Raw genomic sequence first — 25,620 nt, forward strand, 5'->3', positions numbered from 1 at the left:
CACAGTCTACGAGTGTAAACTCACTGGCGTCCACTAGCGGACAGCTGCTGCCAAAATCAGCCACACTGTCGACGCCCAGTGCATCAACTGAGAGCCCCTCGTCAACGACAGCATCCCAAACCGCGTCATCGACAACCAAGGCCTCGGCCACAAGAAGCCGCCATCGTCCATGAATGCATTGCTTGTCCACAAAGTCGTTGAGGACTGGCACACCGCCAACAGAGAAGACGACCAAGGGCACACCGTCCACCAAGACGCCTAAGGACAGCTCGTTGACGATAACATCACTGTCCACGTGGCAAACCACATCTAAAACAGGTCAGAATTCGACAACAGTCGTCAACGACGCATCCATCCCATTCACAGCAGGTGGACTAGAAAAGAGCACACCAGTTCTAAGCAGCATAGGGACAGCTGGACACCTGTCTTCAATTACAGAGATGGTTGAGCTGCCAGATCTCATCCTTCAGGAGGAGTTCCCCGATATCGAGAAAGAATTACAGCCGCCTTTGCCCAAGGAGCAAAGCCCACACTGGCAGCCTACCATGGAGGACACCTCGGATCCATTTCTCCCGACCCTCATGCAGTCGATGCAAAGAATCAGGGACGAGTTTGAGGTGACAGAGCTCGGTTGGCAGCCCTGCTGCCTTCAAGACAGAAAGGGTCCCTCCTCGCCATAGGAGTACATCACCTACAATAGTGTGAGAAGTAGAGTAGCCACAGCAAGCAACTGTCAACCCACAGTACATCGCTATGCCAAGACACACATCTCCAGCCACTAGTTTACTCCTTATGCCCCAGGTAGGGTACTGCGCTCTGCTGGTCACCGACGCATATATGTTCCTTGGTTTAAAAAGAGGTCCGTTGGGGATTGAGCATTCTGTGGCTGGTCCCCGCCTTTGGAACACCCTGCCTGTGACGGAGGCTCACTGATTCTGGTTCATCCTCATGAGTGTTCAGGGTCAGAGAAGTCCCTAAAGGGGTCATCTTTAATGTCAGGATCATGCAGGTCTTCCTGCCAGTCTGATACTGACGCTATGGACGGAGCTATATAGTCCTGGCCCCTTGGTGGTGGTGAGGACCTTGGTGGTGAAGAGGAACGTCTCTGCTTCTGGGGCCTATTTGTGTTATCTTATGTTCTGTTATAAAAGCTTAGTATAGTGCAAACTATTACTCAGAGGTATCTTGGTGCCATAGCTGAAATCCATAAAGGTAAATCAGAGAGAGAAAGAGTAAAACTAACTAGATCAGTGAGGGCATAGGAATGTATTGAGGGCCTTGCTAAAAGTTAAGGTAGTCCAGAGAAAGGGGAACTCTCCAGAGATACCCCAGATCAGGGCGCAGATGAGTGGGGCAGCCACATAATCGAAAAGCAAAGGAAGCATGACTCTCCACAGGTTACGTCCCCACTGGATGACATTGTGTCCTTTCATACCATAATAGCCAAATCAGCGGAACTCTTTCAGATACAAGATGGCTAGCGAAGAGAAGAAATTGTTGCTCTCTGAGCACAGGGACAAGCGAAGGTGCATGGTAACTACGATCCCTATCCTCGATACAATATGGGGAGGCAGGAGAGAAGATCTTGGCAACTCCCCCATCCACTCCGGCTCTACATGCTTGCCCAGAGAAAAAGTATAAGGCACCGGATACTGCACCATTGTGCCTGAGAGGGCATCCGAAGCTAGACTGTCATAACTGCCATAACAGTGGAAGCCAGAAAAAAGCTACCAAACCCAGCCTCACCTCTAACAACTCCCCAGACAAGGAAGGGCAGAAGCTTGAGGCTATAGACAGGAAGGTGTCGCAGCATCACTTGCAGTCAGAGCGGGCAATGCGCTAACTATGGCAGCCAGTTTTGACAGAGAGCTATGCTCAAAATGTCTGATTTGACCAAACACCTACCTACAGAGTTTCTAGAGGAAGCAAAGGCCATTTTGGCAGATGGGGAAGCCTCATCTGACCATATGATGGATACCACGGTTGACGTGGCTCAAGAAGGCTTCAGGCAAATGGCCCACGGTACAGTGCTTAGAAGACGAGCATGGATGAAAGCCACTAATTTCAGGCCCTAAGTACAGACCCAAATATTACTCCTGCCATTCGATGGGCAAGACATGTGCACTAAGAAAATAGACTACTGGGATAAAAGCATTCCCTTATTTAGACGACTGGCTTATAAAGGAAAATTCTCAAAAGGCCGCAGCCACAGCAGTAGCGCAGACAACAACCTTGTTGCAAGACTTAGGCTTCACCATCAACATGCTGAAATCGTCCCGCGTACCAGCTCAAACCGCCATCTTACTTGGAACGGATCTAAACACGCGCATCCCCAGTGTGCGACAATCATCAGAAAGGATAACAGCAATGCTGGGGCTGATTACCTGGTTTATTGACAATGCATCGTCCACGGTACGTCGATTCAAATCCCTTTTGGGCATGATGTACTTCTGTATCTACCGAATTCCAAATTGCAGATATGCGGATGAGACCCATAAAAGAAGCGCTGGGCCCTCAGTCGGCTCAAGTCAACGGATCAAGGGACGACATAGTACACCTCACACCATGCTTCCACAAAGCACTACCCTGGTGGGCCAAGGGAGACAATGTGAATCAAGGCATGCTGTTTCAGACACCCACTTCGACATTAACACTCCGGACAGATGCATCCCTGTCAGGCTGGGGCGCACATCTGGGGGATCTGCAAGTGAGGGAAGTTTGATCACCAAAAGACTCCCACCTACACATCAACGTCCTGGAGCTCAGAGTTATCCGTTGAGTCATTAAAGTCTTTGCAGCCAATACTACCAGGGCAAGTGGTAACAGTGCAGACAGACAATATGACCTCCATGCACTACACCAACAAGCAGGGGAGGCACAGGGTCAGCAGCCCTATCTCTAGAAGCGCAAATGCTTTGGTGCTGGGCCTTCAAGCATAACATTCAACTGAGGGCAGTGCACTTACCAGGGAAGGATAACATTGTAGCCGACAAGCTCAGCAGGGATTACTTATCCCACGAGTGGGAGCTGGAAGACAAGGAGCGCAATCGACTATATTGCCTATACGCATTTTTCCCGACCCCATGAATAGCACGAGTACTGAGGAGGATGAAATGGCAACCATGCCAGATGATCCTTGTAGCCCCGGCATGGTCTCAGCAGGTCTGGTACAGAAGCCTTCGGCAGATGTCTCAAGAGGCTCCCATTCGCCTCCAACCACACCTCTGTGTGTTGACTCAGCACGAGGGCAAAATGCTTCACCACGATCCAGCCAGCCTCTCACTCAAGGGCTGGTTCCTGTTACAGAACCTGTCTCTAAACACAGAATGCTGGAACATTATCAAAGCATCCACAGCACAATCCATGCCGCCAATGCCAAAAAACGGACACTGTATAAAACAAGACTCTTCGTCGCTTTCTTGATTCACTACAAAGGTCAATGCATCTCAAAGCAAGGCCTCTCACACTAGGTAGCAACTTCTTCACCCACTGCCACCAATCAAGAGGCAACCCACTCCTTACCCCACCGACAGCACACTCCACCAGATAAGGGCAGCGTCTGCAGCATTCCAAGCAGGAATGGCCATAAAAGACATATGTAGAACGCCCACCTGGAGCACGCTCCATATGTTTACCAAGCATTACTGCTTAGCGGAACACACCAGAAGGGAATCAGCAGTCGGACAGGCGGTCCTCCGACCCCTATTTGCGTATGGTAGGAGCAGCCTATGTCTCCCTCCTTCCCTTCCATTGGTTACGTAGCATGCTTAAAGTCTAAATGCTCTTTTAATGTGTAAGTATAGCCCTGCGACTTCATTGGTTGGGGTCATAAAGATCAAAAGGTGGTGGAGGTTCTACACAAGTGAATTACTTCACAGGCCTATTAGGCAATCTGTATGGATTTTTCCTATGGGAAATTGTTATATGTATAATTATTTCTAAATTACTGAGGATTCCCAGTCTGACAACAGAAAATATTCAAGCATGTGCATCTATGAAAGATACCAGTGCTTGAAAAATACAATTACAGGTAAGAAATGAAGACTTCCCTAACTTAAGTAGTCCAAACCCTAAGAAGAATGGGGCTTTGTACCCAATGTCACAAGAGCCACAATGCTTCACCCCAGAATGGAGTCTCTGAAGATAAGTTCTAATGTACTTGTCTTGGTGATGGATCAAAACACTCTTCAACAATGTCACTACAGTAAGTAAAAGTTCTGTTGTATTTCAGGGGTTGCTGCCCAGGTTCGATGGCCAAAAGGCAGTGGAATGGAAGGTTTCGAGAGACAAAGGGACTTCTTCCCAAAGTTATTCTATTGAGGATAGGGGGAGGCAGATTCACTGTATTTATTTACCCCCCTGACTCTGATTTTCCCAAGTGATCTGGTGTATCCTCTGGCGGTCTCTGGAGATTGTATTTCTCGCTGTTGGTTCCAGTGAGAGGTGCCCAGTAGCTGCGAGTGCAAGGGTGCTCTGTTCTGGTACAGATGCAAGATGCAACCCCTGGCAATGAAGAAATGCAAGAAACACTGATGCAGGTCACTTCAGGACACTTCACAGGATAGGGGAAGGCAAGGTCCCGCAACAGTCTCCGTATACATCAATGACTGGCGTGCTTTCAGTCTTGGTCACAGAAGCTTCTCTAGGACAGGATCCCTTGATGCTGTGAAGCTGCAATTCAGAGGGTATGCGACTTGTGGCGCACAAGCTGGTGTCTATCAAAGGTCCAGGTACAAGCGCGGAACAGTGACTGTTCTGGCGAGGTAGCCCACAATAGGGCTGGTCAGTCTATTGGGTGGTCCAGGGAAGGCTCGGGATGGATCCTCGAGAATGGATCGAGACTAGTTGGTCCCACTAAACAAAGAGCTGAAGGACTGCTTGGGGTCTTCCGAGATCCGGTACTGCTCTAGTGCTTCACTGGGCCAGACACAGGAAAAGATGCCAGGCCTCTTCAGGAGTCTTCTTCGGATTTTCAGTTGGCTGTTCTTCTACAAAGGATTCTTGGCTCCAATGCTGATCTGAAGAAATGGCTGTAGGAGTCCTCCTCCTATTCAAAATCCAGGCTGGAGGCAAGTATAATCCCACCAATGGCAAGGATCTGTACCATTCTGAACAGGGAGTCATTTTCCATCTCCTCAAGCTTTCTGGCATCTGCAAACTCATTCTGAGGCCCAGACGGGAACAAAAGGAAACAGCCACCTGGGTGATTTCCACAGCAGTCTTTATTGGATGAGATCACAATACACTTCTGGTAAAAAGCACACTGCAGTTCTGCCAACAACCTGCTAATATAGGCTTTTTTAGGTGAGGCAACACCCTCATGCAAATCACTACCCTGTTTGAACATGTATCTAATAGGTCCTTTCAGCCAGAGAAAAACCTTGCCTTTCTTCTGATAGGATGGTTTATCTGTTGCTCACCAAGCCCACAGTATTCCATACTTGCCAAACACTTGCTCTCTGATACATAAACTAATAGGCTATTTTAAATCCGGATGAACACAATTACATAATTCTTCATCTTCTGCCAAAAACAATTCTAATCGCATCACTTGTCAATTCTAATCTACTCTCGAGGCCTTGCCAAGTCTGGTCAATGTCTCATACCGTAGAGAAATATATATAAGCTCAAGTATGGTGCAAGTAAAGCAGCTGGTATGTCCAAATTGGTAATTTCCCATGCCTTTATCTGACTTCATCAAATGTGTCTGCTTTTCCTACCAAGTCCCAAGATTAATCTCCCAGCCGTAAGGATCTCACAGTGAGATGCTGCCAAAGACTTCTACTGTATCAGCATGAGTCAGGGCTTTCTCTCACACATGCCCTAAAGCTAGACACCATTCTGTGCCTTGGGCATCTATTTTAAAACATATCCCAGTCTGCCACTGTGCTACCCAGCGTGGGGAGAGTCATTTAATTATTTAAGCATTTCTTACTTTGCATCTCCTTTTCAGAAGGATATGTTTTTATACATTCATGATATACATGTGATACTTAAAGCACCCTTCACTTCCTGAGTCATTGTAGGCCAAGTATATGCAGCACCAAAATAAAGGCACTATTATCCTATTTTCTGTAATAATGGAGCCATTGATCTGCCTATCATGTTATCTGTACTCAATTGAGGGGGGGGGGATTGACACCCCCCTACAATTCAAACAGCTATTATTCCAATTAGGGAAAACAACTGGTTTCACTCATGCCCCACACCTAATCTTTACCATGGATGTGGGACACACTCAGACTCTCACACACCCTTTCCTGGCAAGGTAGGAAGAAGGCCAAACAACAATATGGCCAAGAACAAGCAAAAATCTTATGGCATGTCAATTTTAGGGCTCTAACCAATGTATAGTAGCCGTTTTATTAAATCTGTTTAGTGATATGAAACAGTGCCAGCAATAATCAAGACATTGAAAAAATCAATATAACATTAACAAAAAGAAACAAAACAGAGATAAAAAAACAAGGCATCCAATATTATCTTCTATACTATGTGGATAGAGGTCAGTGTACTTACTCAAAGCCATATCTCAGATGGAGGTATGCGGGCAGGAAGAAGGCAGCCACAGTGGTCTCCTATAGTTGTGACAAAGCGGGCTTCTAGCAAACTCAACCTCACGGCATATGTTCATCCAGTGGAGCACCCTGCGTTCAGGGGGGGGCCTATCGTCCGATGGACTAACTATTGCAAGTGCGTTCTGGGCTGCTATGTTCTCAGTGGGTTCCCGGTTACCTTTCTGCATAGCCCTGCACAAGGTTGCAGTTTCCGTCATGCTCCATGGTTTGAGATCAGTGCACCAAAGGCAAAACTGTGGACCCCTTTTCTGCTTCCACGCCATAGTTATTCTTTTAGCTAAAACACAAACCAGGTCCATGAGTATGATTAAATGCCTGTTTTTCTCCGGCCTGGGATAAGCGCCCCCACAGGGAACCACAGAAATCCACTAACTCACGCCTTTGTACATGCCAGTTCCACCTGATGCCAGAAGGACCGCACTTTCAAACAATCCCAAAACCAGGGGCAGTTAGTCTTCGCTCTAGCATCAAATTGAGCAACTCTACTGGGAGTGATACATGTTCTGTGTAACATGTTAAGCTGGATAAGGATTTGGCATTGCGGCATACCTTCTTAACAAACAGTAACGCATTGTCCCATTAGGCATCACTCATTGCCTGGCCACAGTCAGTCTCCCACTGCAACCTCAATTCCGAGCCTCTCTCGTATGCTGCATTCAACATTCTATCATACAGCCTGGATACCAGCCTCCAGCCATCCTCTTTAAGTTATACATTAAGGACATCAACCCAGTAGGCTCTGGTTCCCCAGGCCAATGAGCCCACTTACACTTAGCAATCTTGACAAGCCATTACATCTCAAGAATGTACCCTTGGGGAGCCCCTCTGTCTGTGTCAAGTCGCCGAAGTCCCAGAACATCCTCCCCCCTTGTACATATCTCCCTAGGTAGTGAGCCCCACCTCATCCCACCTCCTGGCGACAGCCAGATCATCAGCACCTTGGCCTGCATCTGCTGTCAAGGGCAAGTGTGGAGAATATGGATTATGCAGCTGGGACACCCTCGGTGTTCTACCCCATAGCTAGGCCTGTTCCCCCCCTACCCCCCCTCACATCACTCAACAAGGTGGATTGCATCATCCATTCATTCGAGAGCTATCTAGCCACATATTGAAAGTGTGCGGCCAAATAGTAGAGTTCTAGCCATGGCAATTGTGCTCCCCATCCTCATAGGTCAGGCAGAAGATAGTCAAGGCTGTTTTATGTCTTCCCCGTCCCCATAAGAAGTCCCTAATGTAAGGAAGGCATGGTATCAAACAGTAAGACAGACACTAGTGATCACAATTCAAGGGTGTTTATTGAACTTCAGTTGGGTTTTAAAAATACCTGTCTAATCTCCTAAATCTAAAGATGGGAGGATGCTACAACCATCAAATAATAACGCAGTCCTAGTCGACTCTGTACAAATAAAAGGGCCTGTACTAATAAACCTATCGCCAATCCTAACTTCTAAATACAAATAGTGTGAGAAACAATGTTATGCAAAAGAAAAGTGTTAAAGAAAAGATATGTCCGGATATTCAAGCCGTTGGCTTTCCTTCACCACGTTTTCACCACAGGACAAGGTGGCACACTCGAGTTTAGCACACTCTCTGGCTTCTCTAGCACGAAGATGCAGTTCAAAACCTCAACATCTTCAACGCCCCACACACAGCAGGCCTCAGAGGCAAGAACAGCACTCGGAATTCCCGACACCTGAAATGCCCTGATGCCCGACACCATCAGCGTCGATGAATCCTTCGGCATCGAAGGAGGCTTCAAGGCCCTCCGAGCTGGGTCTGTCCTGCGCTTTCCAAACTGCCGGTGCTTCAACATCACAACCTTGACCAATGCCTACGGCCACGCTATCGGCGCCGACAGTTGTTGAAAAATCTTAAACCCCGCTCTCCTGATTTTTCTTTGCCGCCATGTGAAGCATTTTCACAACTGGCCGCCATGATGGTATGTGCTAACAATTTTAACAACAATTTATATTACATGAACTTATTCATAATTTGTAATGTACATATGTGAATCATTTACTGTTTGTTTTTTTTGACTGAAATGGTCGTATTAATATGGGGAAACAAATGTAAACATATGCTGATGAATATGTTTGCTATATGTGGCGGTGTAAACTAATGTTTTGATTTGATTTGTTGATTTACTTTCTTGATCACAGTATTTCGTACAATCCATATTGCCTAGATTTGAAAAAGGCACACTAAGAGTGCCGAAACACGTGTTTTCGCTATGGGCCACCATTAAATACATGTAAAAACGAGAAACACAGTTTGGTTTGGTACTTAAATACTTTTATGGTGCAGTAACGGATGTGTGCAGAATTTCTTCTAATCCAACTCTGACATAGTAGTACAGGCTTGTATCAAAGGTAAAACTTGTATTGCCACATGTACTCTTAATTGTGTGTAGTGGTCCCTAAGGGCACTGCCTAACAAATCTTAACACAGTATTAGCTGCACTAATGAGAGAACCTCTATTTCCATGTGTAACATAATGTTTTTATCGTGGAAAACAGACTTTTTGGTGGCTATCACGTCAGCTAGTCGCATCGGGGAGCTATAAGCACTATCCACCAAGCCGCCTTTCACAATCTTTCACAAGGACAGGGTCATTCTTCAATCTCACCCTAAATTCATTCCTAAGGTCATATATGAATCCACCTTAGCGGAAAGAATTGTTTTGCCCACTTTCTTTAGCAACCACACAAACACAGTAGAAACGGACGCTACATTCACTAGATGCGGCAAGGACCCTCAAATTCTACATTGAGAGAACAAGAGAATTCAGGACTTCAGCAAGACTTTTTTTTCGCCTTCGCAGGACGAACCAAGGGTCAATGCACATCAAAGCAAGATCTGGCACATTTGGTTTCCAGTTGCATTACTCACTGTCACCAAATCAGAAATAACCCTCTGCCCTCACACCCATGGTGCACTCCACCAGAGCGAGAGCGGCCTGAACTGCATTTCAGGCACAAGTGTCTTGGAAGGACATCTGCTGGGCAGCCACCTGGTGCACCCTCCACACATTTGCCCGGCATTACTGCTTGGAAGAAGACAGCAGAAGGGAATCTGCGGTAGGACAAACAGTGCTTCAGCATTTATTCACTTAAGGTAGGAGCAGCCTTTTGTTCCGACTTTTGTTTGTTCCCACCGTCCCTTTACATGTTTTTTTCTGGTAGCCTCCCTGTGTACGCTAAAGAGATGTTACACAGTGTGTGTGTGTGTGTGTGTGTGTGTATATATATATGTGTATATATGTGTATATATATATATATATATATACACACACACACACTAAAAAAAACGTGTTAACGAGACGTTATGGTTCCAAGTAAAACCGAAAAACCCTTGAAATTCGCCAGTTATGGTGTGCTAAGCAACCATAACTCGCTCCACCACTGTGCACTGCCAACACTAACACCCAGGACATCAAAGATGACATCACAAATGACATTTCCATTTGCAGTTTGTGTTATGCTAATGGGAATATTGTAACGTAACGGACTGGAACGGTGAATAAAGGGCCGGCAGGCCAAGTTATCAGCCCAATCGAAGCGCGAATGCATAACGTGATCTCTGGATCATTACCCCCCTCCACCTCTAAAATGGGGGATGAATGCCATTAGCAATCTAGATTTCCAAAGCAGTAACGTGCTACTAAAAAAGAGGATCTTTTGTTCTAATTGTGGTGTCCTGAATTAGAAAACAAAATCCTTTTCCAAGATGGCCACCATAGAAAGGGAAGGCGGTTGTTCCATACAGGGTCCCTCTTCCCTTTCCATGGCAGCCTGCAAAAAGCAAAAATGAAAGCCTGTTAACATATTACCACAAGTACTTTTTTGTTCACTTTCAAATGTATCCTAATGTCGAACAACTTTACCACAAAGGCAGTCCCAAGTGGACATGGCCACTTCAATCCTATCTTTTCGCCCTTCTGATCATGGCCAATAGCCATATTGTGCGGATCATGACCTTATACTATAACCCTGACATTCTGCCCACTCCCCATGGCTACAGCCTACCCTTCAGTCAGTAAAGGTGTACCGCTATTTCTTTTAAGTACATTTCGACACTTGTCAAATAAGAAAACACTCCCACATCTCGTCACATAACAAACCCTAATGATATTCTACACCTTTCCAAGATGGCCACCATAGAAAGGGAAAGTGGGTGTTCCATATAGGGCCCTTCTTCACTTTCCATGGCAGCCTGCAAAAAGCAAAAACAAAACGCTGTTAACATATTACCACGTGCACTTTTTTCTTCCCTTTCAAATGGATCCAAATGTCCAACAACTTTACCACAAAGCCAGTACCAGGTGGACATGGCCACTTCAATCCTATCTTCTCGCCCTTCTGGTCATGGCCAGTAGCCACCTTGTGTGCATCATGACCTTATACCATAACCGCGACAGTCTGCCCACTCCCCATGGCTACAGCCTACCCCTCAGTCAGTAAAGGTGTATCGCAATTTTTTTTAACTACATTACGAAACTTGTCAAATACGAAAACACTCCCACATCTGGCGACATAACCAACCCTAATAATATTCAACACCTTTTTTGGATGACGTTCCTCTCCAGCGTAACCAAATGCGCCCATAAGCACCTACGTACCGTGACGCAGAACCGGAAAATTAACACACAGCAACGTACAGAGCAACACTTCACATTTTGAACTAATAAACTGGTTTTCAAAAGAAAACATTAACATTTTACAATTTGTAAAGTACTTTTATTTCACAATAAACTGTCCGAGACCATCGGACTAATCCCATGTTCAATCAAATAGTAAATTTGTTTCTTCAGTCGTCATCAAAAATGTTAATCGTGAGGCACACGTTGTTCTTTTCCCATACACAAAGGAATCGTTTTTGATAAAGCAACCACTTCGATCGCAGAGTGAATTCCAAGACGTCGACGTGACCTTCGCCCTACACCACCATAAAAGATTTTATGTTACTCCTAATGGCCACTCCAGCGTACGGCCAAAGGGATCTTGCGTGATCGTCCCATAGAACAGTGACAGTTAGGCAGCCGGTCACGAGTACGTGCATCTGGCGTGGGAAAAAACCATCACTTGGCATCTGGAATCCATGGCAATCACAGTAATGCAGGATGTAGCTGTTCGGAAAATGTAACAGAAAATACGTATCAATACCCAACCTTTAGCAAACAATGTCAAAAAAATCAAAAAGAACATGGAAACTGATACACAAATCAATGTGGGCATACATGGCATTTTAAACAAATATTAGCGTTGAACATGAGTGAATCTACTGATAGCCTACAAACGCCTAAAATGTGCACTCTCCATAACAAAAAAAAAATGAGAACTACACAGAAAGGTAGAACTTCAGTTTCATTGGCAAAATTAATGTTCAGGTAATAAAAAACGAAATCTCGTTCCGGTGTAGAGTCGTCAAAAGTAAACTTACACGATATTCACTGTCTCCATTTTCTTCATGAAACTCAGACAGCAATGTACTTGCACCAAATGATCGTCTTCAAATGATATTACATGTGCCATACAAACCTTTTGAATACATCACCTTATCAAATGGTATTTTTTCCAAACTTTCACTCCCTGCATTGTTACTGAATTTTCCCTTTCGCTCAAGGTCAAAAAACAATTGACCCTTATGGGTCCAGTCGGATGCGTGGGCCTCCTGAGCTCACAACCAAAAAAACAAATCGAATGACCTTCACTCAGAATGCAAATACATACTTACTTTGCAACATGTCTCAAGGCATTCATGAGAACTGTACTCCCATACACTTGTAGACTTGCTGTTTCCATCAAACAGTGCAGGTGGCTGCCTCAGATCTCAAACTCTAGGCCGCCAGTCTAACTGCAATATTATTTTAAATACATTGTAACACAGACACATTAATTCTTCGCCTCTAAATTACGAACACTGTATTGAGCAGCAATTTCCAATTTACCGTATGACTTTGGTGACAAGAAAACACCACTTTTCGACTTCCTGCTGCCACATCCCATTTCAGCCTCAATAACCCTCACCTTCCGAAACAGTATTTCATAAGTTTAACAAGTGCAATGTTGTGTTGTTTTTTTCATGTTTTAGCGGCGATGTCCGCGTACACCAAAACACGAATAAAAGACCGGGAACATAGAAACAATCTGACGCACATCACGCCTCACTCCAGCCAATCGGCTGACATGTCGCATGTCCGCGGTCATGACGCGAGCCCATTAGCCAATCGTTATCTTGTCCGGGGAGCGAACAGGAAAGTGGGACCGCGGAGCGAACATAGATATCACACATTTTTGGAGACATACTTTTTTTTAATTTTATTTTTTTAATTATTTTATTCAAACAAAACAACAATACAACAAAACATAAATAAAAACTTTCAACAACATAACCACTGCACCCCCCCTTATGAGCCTATTTGTTCCTCTCCTCGCCCTCTGTATCTGTTCCGTGTGTCAGGGCTTCGCTGCTTCCGGATTCTGCTGGGGCCAATACTGCTCCAAACATTTCAGCTATCAGCAGTTTCCATGCCATGAGGGAGCCCATTTCCTCATCCCCCCCGTGCTACTAGCCTCTTGGCACCCAACTGTTTCAGCCTCCGCCCATTTTTGTAGGTCCTTCCACCACACCTCCACCCGCGGCCTGTGAAACTCCTTCCATCCCATGGCGATCCTACGTTTCGCGAGCACGTATGCCAGATCTTTCAATTTCCCAACATGTTTGCGTTTCCGCGCTCTGGGATACCCCCCCAGCAGGCAGGCCCAGGCCGAGTCTATTATGAGCGTGACCCCCTTCTCCGCTAGCTTCTGTGCAACCTCCCCCCAATAGACTTCATTTACCGGGCACGCCCTGAACATGTGTATCATGTCTGCGTTCTCTTTGTCACACTTGGGGCAAGCCTGGCGCCCCACATTTCTGAACCTTGATATTCTCCGAGGGGTCATGTACGCCCTGTGCGTTATGTACAACTGCAGTTGTTTAAACCTGGCATTTCTCAACACCTTCTTGTGATATCCCAAAGCCCGTTCCCACATCCCATCCTCCATCGGGGCTCCCATCTCTGTTTCCCATTCTGATCTCAAATGCACCAGATCCCTCCCGATCTTAGTCATCAACATCTCGTACAACCTGGACACCTCATGCCCACCCTCTGATGTATCGTATATCACCTCGACGGCGGTGTCCGGCTCCTCCGCCAAAATGGCTTCAGGCCACCTAATCTCCTGTACTACCCTGTGATAAGTGACATATTGGCCACCGTGCAGTCCTGACGTTGTGCCAAGTTCCCCAAACTCCCCAATAGCCCCTTCCTGCCAGATGTCTCCCAAGGTGACTAGACCCTCTGACTCCCAATAAGTCCTAATGATTACCCTCAGTTGCCTGTCCCCCTTCGTCAGCGCGACCAGCGGTATCTGCGGGACACACAGGAAAGGGTCTCCCATCATGCGGCAGGCTCGGCGCCACATGTTCCATCCCACCAACAGCATCTTAGGGCGCTCGCTCATATCAGAGCTAGCCACCCAGATCATTTCCCGCAAGTAAAAAGGAGCACAGTCCCTCCCGAACAACGTGTGTTCAGGGGTCTCCTCATCAGAGAGCCACCTAGCCACATACTGCAGTTGTGCCGATACATAATACGCCTCGAAATTAGGCAGTTTAATACCGCCTTTCTCATAGAAGTTCTGCAGCTTCCATAATGCAACTCTGTGTCGGGTACCATGCCACAAAAAGTCTCTGCACATACTGTGCCGCTTAACAAAAAACTTCCTAGGGATCATATAAGGGATATTGTTGAAATAATGCAAAAGTCGGGGCAGGACCACCATTTTAAGCATAGCCCCTCGACCCATCATCGCTAGGGGCAACCTTTCCCAAAACCTCATGCATTTCCCAATTTTTCCTATAGCGATTTCAGAGTTGTGCTTGTGTTCTTCTTCAATAGAGTGCTCCACGTCTATCCCCAAGTAGCGGAATGAACCCGTCGCCTTCGGAATCTGCAACACAGGTAACCTCTCTACAGGCTTTCCCACGTACCTCCCCAGCGGGAATAGACAAGATTTTTGAGGGTTCACCGCTATACCGGACAGCTTGCCATACCGCTCCATCACCTCCAACACATACTGAAGATTCTCTTCCGGGTACCTTAGATACAATAACAGATCATCTGCGTACAAGGATATGAGATGCCTCTCCCCTCCTACCTCGATGCCGATCGGCTCATATTGTTGCCTGAGGTATATTGCTGGGGGCTCCAGGGCCAGAATGTGTAACATCGGGGACCATGGGCACCCTTGTCTAGTGCCTCTGCCCAGCTGCCATCTCTCCAACACCACTGCACCCGTACGGACCCTGGCTAGCGGTTCGCTATATAGCATTCCAGCCCATTTAACATAGCCTGGCCCCATGCCATACCCACGTAGGGCCGCCAGCAACCACGGCCATTTAACAGAATCAAAGGCTTTGACTGCGTCCAATGCCACAATCGCCATTTCACTGTCCTGACTGCACCCCCATTCAACCACTCGGTGGAGTCGTCTATGGTTGTGAGTGATGTTCCTACTCGGGACATAGCCCGTCTGGTCTGGGTGAATCAGCTTACCGATCACTCTCCGCATTCTGTTGGTCAAAACAGCTGTCAGGATCTTACTGTCCTGATTCAACATTGACAGGGGCCTGTAGGAGCCATAGCTATGTCCCGGTTTATTAGGTTTGGGGAGCGGTGTAATAATCGCCTCCCTAAGCGACTCCGGCAACCGTCCTACTTCAAACGCCTCGTTGAGCATTTCTAGCATGGGTGGGAGCACCTCCTACTCATAAATTTTATAGAATTCGCTAGGGAACCCATCCGCCCCGGAGCCTTGCTGGTGGGCAACTGCCGCACCGTCTCTTTCAGTTCCTCAAGCGTGATCGGTGCATCGAGCTCCTCCCTCTCCTCGTCACTCACCTTGGGCAGGCCTATGTCCTCCAGTACCTCATCAATCTCCTCTTGGCTGCTCCCCCCATCATCCTCATATAAAGCAGTATAATATTCCGCAAATGCCCTGTTTACTCCTTCTTGAGTGTCCACCGTCTCGCCCTCCTCACCGGTTACAGTTCGAATCGGGGTCCTGGGGGCTTCACTCTTATATAGCCATGCTAGGAGCCGGCCCGTTTTATCTCCTCCCGCGTGTTGCCTTTCTATGTATTTTTTGTAGTTTAAGTTACTGAGCCTGTCCCAGTGTTCCGCGCACTTCCGCTGTAATCTGAATGTCTCCTCCGTATCTGCCCCACCTCCCTCCAGCTCTTTCTCCAGTTCAATCTCAGCCGCCTGTAGTTCACTCAGAACCCCACCCAGCAACCCCTTTGACTTCGCAATGGCAACCCCCCGCATCACCACCTTAAAGGCCTCCCATAGAGTGCCCGCCGACTGCACACTGCCAGTATTCACTTCGAAGTAAGCAATGATCTCATCTCTTAGATCCTCCCTGAAAACGGGGTCTTTGAGCGTCTCTGCCCGGAGGCGCCACGTCGGTATTCGCGCCCTGGGGCGGCAATACTGGCACCCCAGGACCAGGGGCGAGTGATCCGAGAGAACCCTCGCTTTGTATTCTATATGAGTACTCTCAGCAACCACGTCCGGGGTGGCAAAGATATAATCAAGCCTCGTGTGTAGCTTATGCGGGGCCGAGTAGTGCGAGTACTGCCTCCCTCAGGGTGTTTCACTCTCCACACATCTGCCAAGCCAAAGTCTGCTAGCAACCTCTGCAACACCCTGGCTGCTGGGCTGGGCCTGGCCGCCCCCCCATCCGACCTGTCTACTCCTGGATTCAAGACAAAATTAAAGTCCCCTCCCCAAATCACCCCAGCCCCCACACCCACACTCAGGTTGGTACACAGTGTCCTAAAGTATGCCGCCGTGTTTTGGTTAGGAGCGCAGGTATTTACTATGCATACTTATTTGTTCTATAACAGCCCCCTAATTATCGCCAACCTCCCATCTGCATCCACAATTTCTTCAGTTAACTTAAATGGGACATGCGGCGCCACCCAGATAAGCACTCCCCTTGCATAGGCAGAGTACGACGAACCCACCGCTATCCCTTTCCATTTCCTCCCCACCATCTCCATCCTCTCCCTCGTCAGATGTGTCTCCTGCAACAAGGCGATGCCTATCTTCTGTCGCCTCAAGTACAACATAACCTTATTACGTTTCAGGTAACTGTTGAGCCCTCTAACATTCCATGTTAATATCTTAAGGTCCCCCATGGTCTATCGATGGTTCCCCTTCCCCTCCCCACGCAGCCCCCCCCACACCAAACAGACTCTCAATAATAGAACTTCCACAAAGGCTCATATATAAACTTAAACACCCCAACACCCCAACCCAACTAACTGCCCAGCTCCATCCCTGGATCTCAGGCATCCCCGCGTTTGGCTCTCTCTTGGCGACCCCAATCGAGAATCCGGCAGGGTGTCACCACACTAACAGTGACCTAACTAAACTCTAAATGAGGGTATAAAGATCGGCCCCGGGAGGCTATTACCTCACGCAGCAATCTCCGTGCACACAGCTCATGTTTCCCACCATTCAGGGCGTTCCAGCCGTCCAGCTGCATCAATGATTATAATCAAGTCCCACATTCCTCAATCCCACCAGTTCACCACTTTACTTGTCTCGTCCAGCTCCATCTTCCTTCTGAACATCTGGCTCTTGGGGGCAGCTCTGCATGTCTAGCCACCCCATGGCGTCTTCTGGAGTTTCAAAGAACAGTGTCTTGTTTTTGTAAAAAACCTTTAGCTTGGCCGGGTAGAGCAGCATATATTTGTGGCCAGCTTCCCGCAATCTCCTCTTGACCGATCCAAAGTTCATGCGGCTTCGCTGTACCTGCAGGGTATAGTCCGGGTAGGCAGTTATATTCGCTGCGCCACGTTGTATAGTTCCTCCCTTACGGAAGTGTTCAAGGATTCGCTCGCGATCCCGATAATTGAGAATCTTGGCAATCATTGGCCTGGGCGGGTTACCTGGCGGTGGCTTCCTTGTCAAGGCCCTGTGCGCCCTTTCCACAGCAAATCCCTGAGAGAGGTTCCCCCCGGTGATTTCCTGCAGCAGCATGTTTTCCACGTACTCCGTCGGGTTGTAGCCCTCAGCCCCTTCCGGCAGTTCAACGATTCGAATGTTATTCCTTCGAGCGCGCCCTTCTGCCTCCTCCGCCCTACTCTCCAGATTGCCCACTCGTTGCACCAGGGCATGTAGCTCCCGTTTGAGTGCAGCACAGTCTGCAGCAGTTGGGCTCATCTCCTTCTCCAGGGTCTCCGTGCGCTCCGCCAAAGTCCTAACATCCTGCCTGAGGAGGTTCACATCTTCCTGTACCGCCCCCACTTGAAGCTCCATCGCCGTTTTCAATTCCGTCACAGCCAATTGAAGCTTGGACTCCCAGGCCGCCTTCAAATCCGCGATTGCCTCCAGGACTTCCTGGTTAGTACTCACAGCGGCCATTCCCCCTGCTGAGGTCTTATCCTTGCTCCTGGCTCCCTCGGGGCCAGTCGGCGTTCTGGTATATTCGTCCAGCGTAGGCTGCTTGGCCTTCGCTCTCAGGGGCTTGCTGGACATTCCTTCGGTTAGGAAAAGCTTGTCGTCCACACTTGTAACTCCAGGGGCGGTCTGCCTTATGCGACCCGAGCGGACTGTGCACCACACCCCAGACAGCGCTGTTTCCCAATGATATGCCCAAGCGTGTCCCCGTTCACCGTGGCCTGTTATCTTCCGTGGAGCTTGGCTCTTAACTGACCACACCGCAGTCAACTTCTGTGGTCTTCTCGGGCCGTGGCTTCCGCTGCCTTCTTTCAACCCTCCTGGGGCGAGTGTCTTCCAGCGCCAACAGTACAAGTTACCTCTCTTGATGGGTGCTATTATTATGAGTTATTGCCCTGCTGCCACCTCACATGACTTTCATTGACTCATCCCCTAGTGCGGCTTCAGGCTCGCCACATTTCTCTGTGTAGTATTTGTGCCCCCGCGAGCCAGCAGTATCTTTGTTTTCCACCTATAATTCTCTGTTATGGCCTGCTTTCCTGTGTTGTAAGTTTATTTTGTTTCCTTAGCAGGCGCGAGTACCACCTTCCAATCTGATATCAGTTTCACACTCTGTTCTCTTGCCGGCTCGCTCCTCGCAGCTCTGTGCTGGCCACAATGTTGCAACTAACACAATCTGCATTGCTTTTGCTCTGATGACTTCGCTGCTACTGCTATTGTTTCCGCCTCCCAGCAGCTGATCTTGTGGCTCCTTCAGGCTTCAGACTACAGGCGGCTGCGCTCACAATGTCCCACAGCTGATCCAGTGTTAACATTGGGCTGCATACGCTGATTTCTAATGATAATGTATTTACAGCCTATGTGTCCACTGCTCCCATTGATGCCCCCAGTCTTCCGAATACGCATCCGCTACTCCCAATTACCAACATGTTCTGTCCCACGTCGCTCGGGCTTCCACTAGTCCGGCTGCCTTTCACACTGCTGTCGTCTCTTTGTGCATTTACTTTCCAGTTTTCCGATTGTTCGTATTAGCGACAGGTTTCACTGCCTTAGCCTTCTGCAACCTCCTCTCCCGGCAGTACGGCTGATTACACATCAGACTCTTTGTTCAGTGGGCGCCATCTTGTTTTCACCCACCGCCCAGACACAGCAAGCTTTTTTCTTCCTCCGTACTTCCTTCTGGCTGTTAATTATCCCGAACTTCAGCCTGCTGCACACCTCATTTCTTCATGCTACAGTGGCTGTTTTTTTAGCACTTCACAGCTGACTTTAAATGCCTTTCATTCTCAGGATCATGTGCGGATCTGCAGGAGCTCCCAGGAATCACGTCCTACACTGCAGCCATTAAGCCACGCCCCCCTTTGGAGACATACTTTTTGGTCGATTTTAAAGAAAACTACTGGACGGATTGCCACCAAATTTACAAAAACACGCTTTCGGAACAAAGCTCCTGCCACAAATTTGGTGAATATCCGTCCAGCGGTTTGGGCTGTAGGCGTGCGCAAAGTTTTTCACCCATTCAGTCTATGGGGAAAAAAAGACTTTTTGGGACCCCCCTATAACTTTTCCCCCCGGACCAAACATCACCAAACTTTGCAAAAAAATTCAGTGTGGCCCATATACTTTTTTTTACAAAGTTTGGTAGTTTGGTAAGGATTAGTCCAGGGGAAGCGGAGTTATAAACCACCCAAAAAGTGCTCTTCCTATGGAAATAGCAACTTAACCATAACTACACAGCCACTACCGTGGCTGTGTAATATATATATATATAACGCATACACATACAGGTGCAACCTTCCGGCTATCAGACATGTTAGATGATATTTGACTAATTGGTATTCTATTCAAGCATGTGAATCTATGAAAGATCCAATGCGGGAGAAGTCGTTGTTACTTACCTGTAACTGTATTTCTCCAGCATTGGTATCTTTCATAGATTCTCATGTGCCCGCCCTCCTCCCCTGGGTAGAGGCTGCTCCCTCTCCAGTCAGTAATCTGTTACTAGCCTGCACGGTCAAAATCTGAAGATGGCTGAGTGGGGTGTAGCCTAAGCCCTGCCAACTCATTGGTTGGAGCCTAAAAGGACCAAAGGAGGTGGAGGGACTACATAAGTGAAGGACTACACAGGTCGTATGGGGCTCTTTGGGTGTAGTTTTTTCTTCCTAAGGAAGACGTTTTATATTATTTTTAGTATTTAAATTACCAGTCTGACGATGGGGAATATTCAAGCATTTGAATCTATGAAAGATACCAATGCTGGAGAAATATAGTTATAGGTAAGTAACTAAGACTTTCCTTGTGCACAATGTCACTTTAAATGGATGGTCTGACCGGTCTCATGACTTTGTTAAATTCTGCATTTTTGTAATTATGTGCTAGTGTTCCATATTTTAGTGTCAAGTGGATCACGCATTGTATTGTACGTATTTCAATGTTTGTGAAAGGTTTATTTGAAAACGATGCCACAATAAAAAAACAGTGAAGGTATCACAGCTACCACCAGCTTGTCTTAGGTACATTGTAAAAGTAACAAAAAAGGCATTATATAAAAAGATAAACAGCCTTAACTGCACTTCGCTATAAGGTAAGGTGAGATGTGCAATTGTAACAGTATAAGAATTCATAAAGAGAGACCTGTCTCTCAGTACTGACAGTCTTCGGGTCTAGTCAGTTTCACCATAAGAATGAGAAAAATCGGCAAGGGAAGTAAGCAGGCTTTACTTGTCTCCAAAAAGTCAGGACTGGCTTCATAACACACAAAATGAAAGGGTTTCCCAAAGTACTCTGTGGAGGGAAAGGTGCAAAAAGAAAATATTTCCCTACCAATATCTATAAGGGAAGGAAGATACAGGATAGCTTGTACATGTTACTTTATTTTGTCCTGTATGTACTTATTATATGAAGATTGACACATATGTAGCCTATAGTAAAAGTATGTTTGTGCTTCTGTTTCATAGTGTGGTAAGGAGTGCTCTGTATGCCAGGAAGAATGCACCAACTCTCGTCCACCAGGCTGCCCTCACCCGTGTGTTTTACCTTGCCATTCTGGAGAATGTCCACCATGTGTTCAGATGATGAGAGTAAAATGTCACTGCAAGATATCAACTCTTTATGTGGAGTGCATGTACGTAAGAACAAACACATGGCTTTCTTTTGTCTGCCTACAGTGTGCTAGTTAATACTAGCCCTAGTATTATAAGGAGCATGTATTGTTAAATAAGTCTAAGTCTCTGTGTATTTATAATTGAGGATTATAAACCGAATTGATGAGCAACGTGTATTTTTATTTTATAAAATGGAATTTAATTGTAAACAGTGTAAACCCTTAAACGTAGCACATATATATTTCTGAGGCTTGTGGATCTGCTTAGAATCGCATGCTATGCATATAGTCTGACCTCTAGTCAGTCACATGGTATTGCATCTTGTTTTTGAAGTTCGAAAAGGGACGTCGACAGGGCGTGACTTTAACACTATTCCTAATCTGACATGTACTGTACTCATGAGTCTTCACGCGTCGAGGTCCCTCATGATTGTTTTATTCCGCCATACTGGTCGGTCGTATAAATGCAGAGCTCATAGCTAGCTACATGGTTATATTTCTTAATATCTCTATATTTCGATAATAATGATTGCATCTTAGACGCTCGCTTTCGATGAAGACAGATTACCGCACAAAGACTTCGACTGAACTCGCGACAACAGATGGCGATTTCCTTCAGGCTTCAGCCTTTGCAGTAGGGAGAATGGGGGTTTCTAACATTCTACCGATAATTAGAGAATGTCTTTTTTCATACTTTCCTCTACTTTCTTTTGTCTGGCTGCCCTTTCTGTTTCTGCTAAATAGGAACACAGTTTAAATTGTGTCCTTCCTGTAACGGTAAGTTCTCTTGGAAAGACACTCATAACGAGTGCAATAATCGTCTTCCTCTGGACCACAATGAACGGCATTGCAAGGCCTGTAAACTCTTTAAGCCCAAAACTCGACAGGCGCACTAGGCAGTGGGGGGCCTAGGCCATCCAGGCCGAATCCCTTTTCCAAATCGTTGCAGTCACTTCAGATGTGGAAGACTAAGGCTGCTGTGGCTCCAGTTCGGATTCCGAAGACAACGCAGTGGAGTCATTAGACTCCTATGTGTCTGTCCTCAGCCCTACTAGGTGTGCAGAAAGCATTGCTACTGGGGTGTCCTCTGGCGACAAAGGCCTATACACACACTCCTTCTAAACAGACATCCCACAGGCATTCTTCAGTATTGTCGAAAAAGCCAACGGCACCTACAGATTTGTCAAAACCTTGGCCGAACTATGAGGAATTTACACATTCTCAGCCATCAACGCTTTCACAACAGCGTGAAGCGCATGGTTCTAAATCGGTCACATCTTTCTCAGTACCTGTAGAGTAGGCACAGTTCATCTAACTTGGATGAAATACCCCTCTTCCAGACCCACATAGAACAGGGACTTGGACCTAGGAAAGATTTGAAAACGCTATGGGCAGGATGTCTGAATGTATTTCTTTTTCAGAAAAGTATCCAATTAGGAAGAGGGCCCTTCTGTTAGAAGAGGAACCTCAGGTGCCTAAGTCTGCTTGGCTTAAAGTCTTTCCTATTCAGCCTGTCATTAATATTTCTGAAGACCCCACTAATATTTTTCAGGATGATCAATATGATCAAGACTATTTGAATTTATTTATTTATTTGCATTTATAAAATGCCCGAACAGCCCAGAGGCATTGTGGTGCCGTTACAAGAAAATGTCTTAGTTACTTTACATAGATGAGCGGCTATGTTACATTAACCCATACATGAGTTTAGATATGCAGTATTGGTTACACATGTGATAGTGCAGCACAGGGTTACATGTTGAGCTGCATATCATGATTCAATGTCAATAGGATACAGTTGTTTGACTTCGGACACACAGAGGTGGTTGGGTAGGGGTCTTAGTGTCAGTGTGTGTGAGTTTTTAAGAAATTGTCTGGTTTTGATTGCTTTGCGGAAGGCGAGATGAGAAATTTCAGCTAATACTAACTTAAACCAAGAAGTTACTAAAAAGTACTGATTTTGTTGTTGAGGACTGCAAGTCCCAATAATCCCATAAGTACTGGGACATGGAAGAAGGCTGAAGTCGTGCTGTAGCAGTGTTCAGGCAATTAAGCCTGATAGCCTACACCTGAGGGAAACAGAGAGGCTTAAAAGGTCCCCTCAGGTGCAGGAAATTAGGAGGAACTGTGGCTGGTGTGTATGCAGAAGTAGCTGTAGCAGAATGGTAATCCAGGCAGAAGTGGGAGAACCGAAGGGACGCCGGGGCTTTGATGGTGCAGATTTCACCTGCTAGACCTGAGAGGGTCCTGTTTCCCCAAACTGAGGTACAGAGGCTGCTCAGCGGAAGGCATGTAGGAAGGATGCCTTTCCCGATGTAAGCCGAATTGCAGAGATTCCACAGCAGGAAGCTTGTCAGAGACCGTGGTGGGTACCTATTGTGAAGCCGTGGTTCTCAGGAGCGAGACGAGTGCTTTAATTGAGTGGCTGGACCGGAGACACCTTCAGCGAGGAAGGGTGTGTGTCCCAAGTGAAGCTAGAAGTTATAGAAGTGGTGCAGTAGGCTGATTAAGAAACTCAGAAGCCGGTGAGTTAACGGCTCACCTGTTCAAGGTGGCTGGGTTGGATCTCCGCGCTCTACTCCTCCCCCTCTGCTAGAGTGGTGGCAAATGAGACTGAGTCGAGGACATTCCCCCTCGAGCGTGGTACACGGCAGGGATGTCCTTTGTCCCCCCTAATTTACGCGCTCGTGATGGTAAAAAATGGGCAATCTCGATCCGCAACGATGCGGCCATCAGGGGGGAGTACAGGTCGGAGAAATGCAGTGCAAAGTCTGCCTTTTTGCTGACGATGCACTGCTCTATATCACAAACCCATCCCAAACAGTCCCCCGAATGCTGCAGGGCCTCTCGCGCTATGGGGACCTACCGGGGTACAAAGTTAATCTGCAGAAATCGGTGGCGTTCGTAGGGGGTAATTTACTAGACTCAGATGACCTTTGTTAACGGGCTCCCCTTCAGGCTGAGAGACGACGGATTCCGGTACCTTGGAGTCCAGGACACCCGAGACCCCGAGGGCCTATACCCGGCCAATTCCCCCCCCCCCTCTGGTCAGCAATCCGGAAAGACATAGAGCGATGGTCAGGGTCGGGGCTCTCCTGGATGGCACGTCTCAACCTAATAAAAATGGTAATCCTTCCCAAGTTTTATTTCTTTTCCAAATGCTCCCGGTGCTGATCCCCAAAACGTTTTTCAAGGAAACGAAGCAAGTCCTTCTCAACTTTCTCTGGTCAGGGAAGAAACACAGAATCTCCTACGAGGTGCTGACCAGACTGAAGGAGGATGGAGGGGTGGGATACCCTGACCTTGAAACATACCATAGGGCCTGGTCGACCACTTTGCCCCAGGAACGAAAAAACAATGGGTAGCCATGGACAACGGGCCTCTCGCGCCCGTCACCATAGAGGAATGGCTCTGGGTCCCGAGGAAAAAAATCCCCAGAAGTGTTTTGTATCACCCAGTCCTAAAAGTCTTGTGGTCCCTATGGAAAGAGGGAGGGGGTTATTACCGCTGGCTCACAACCTGGCCCTCCCCCTTGAGCTTCATTTGGCCCCCCCTTCCTGGCCAAAATAGCGGAGCCAGCGGCGTACCAGACGTGGTTCGAGGCAGGCCTTAGCAGGATTGGTCACCTCTGGGTGGGGGGCTCTTTCTTACCCCTGAAAGATCGGGAGGAGGCCCTGGGGATAGGCATCCTGTCCCCCTTTCGCTATCTCCAGCTTAAGGGAGTCCTGACCGAACCATCCTGGGGGACACCCTCAGGAGAGACCTTACAGACTTCGAAAAACTATTCCTTTTGGCGAGGGGCTCCAAGGGAATAATATACCGCCTCTACAAGCTCTTCCTCTTTTCTGTCCCGCGAGACCCCCCGCCTACACGCACACAATGGGGAAAGGACCTGGGTGAGGAGATCGACGACGAGAGGTGGAGTGAGATGTGTAGGCGGGCCAACCGCTCCACGGCCTCACTCCAGTATTGCCACCAGGCCCTCAAGGTATTGCACCGCTGGCACTACCCCCCGCAGAGGATTGCCAGAATGAGGCCGTGGTACGATCCACATTGCTGGAAGTGTAGGACCGAAAGGGGGGATTATATTCACATGTGGTGGAGGTGCCCGGTGGTCCAAAAGTACTGGGAGGAGGTTTTGACATGGACTAAGGGGATAGATGGAGTGGAGCGGCCTTCCTGCCCTTGGCTTCTCCTTTTCGGAATTGACATTGGGGACGATCATGAAAATACCCATGAGCACATGCTCCAGGTCATGTTGGTGGCGGCCAGGTGCTGCCTGGCACAAAAATGGAAGAACCCTGGAATGCCCGGGGGAAAAAGCATGGGTAACCAAGGTACGGGCCATTTACGACATGGAATTCCTCACGCATTTACTCGACGAATCTAGATCCAACATCGATGAAATATGGCTCCCCTTCTTCGAA

The 25,620-nt window shown here is 47.4% G+C and overlaps 1 protein-coding gene across 3 annotated transcripts in view; it reads left to right on the plus strand.

The window, feature by feature from the left end:
- Positions 1 to 25,620, plus strand: part of NFXL1 (nuclear transcription factor, X-box binding like 1) — a 1,058,117-nt gene that overhangs the window by 778,908 nt on the left and 253,589 nt on the right. For all 3 annotated transcript variants that reach the window (XR_011282282.1, XM_069631709.1, XM_069631710.1), the window contains exon 18: positions 21,048 to 21,214. Coding sequence is in view for 2 of the 3 variants with exons in the window: in XM_069631709.1 (XP_069487810.1) it covers positions 21,048 to 21,214 (167 nt within the window). In the remaining variant the exon portion in view is untranslated. The remainder of the gene's footprint in view (positions 1 to 21,047; positions 21,215 to 25,620) is intronic.

Source organism: Ambystoma mexicanum, chromosome 6q, assembly GCF_040938575.1.
Source record: "Ambystoma mexicanum isolate Mex_15411 chromosome 6q, UKY_AmexF1_1, whole genome shotgun sequence".
Taxonomy (NCBI): Eukaryota; Metazoa; Chordata; class Amphibia; order Caudata; family Ambystomatidae; genus Ambystoma; species Ambystoma mexicanum.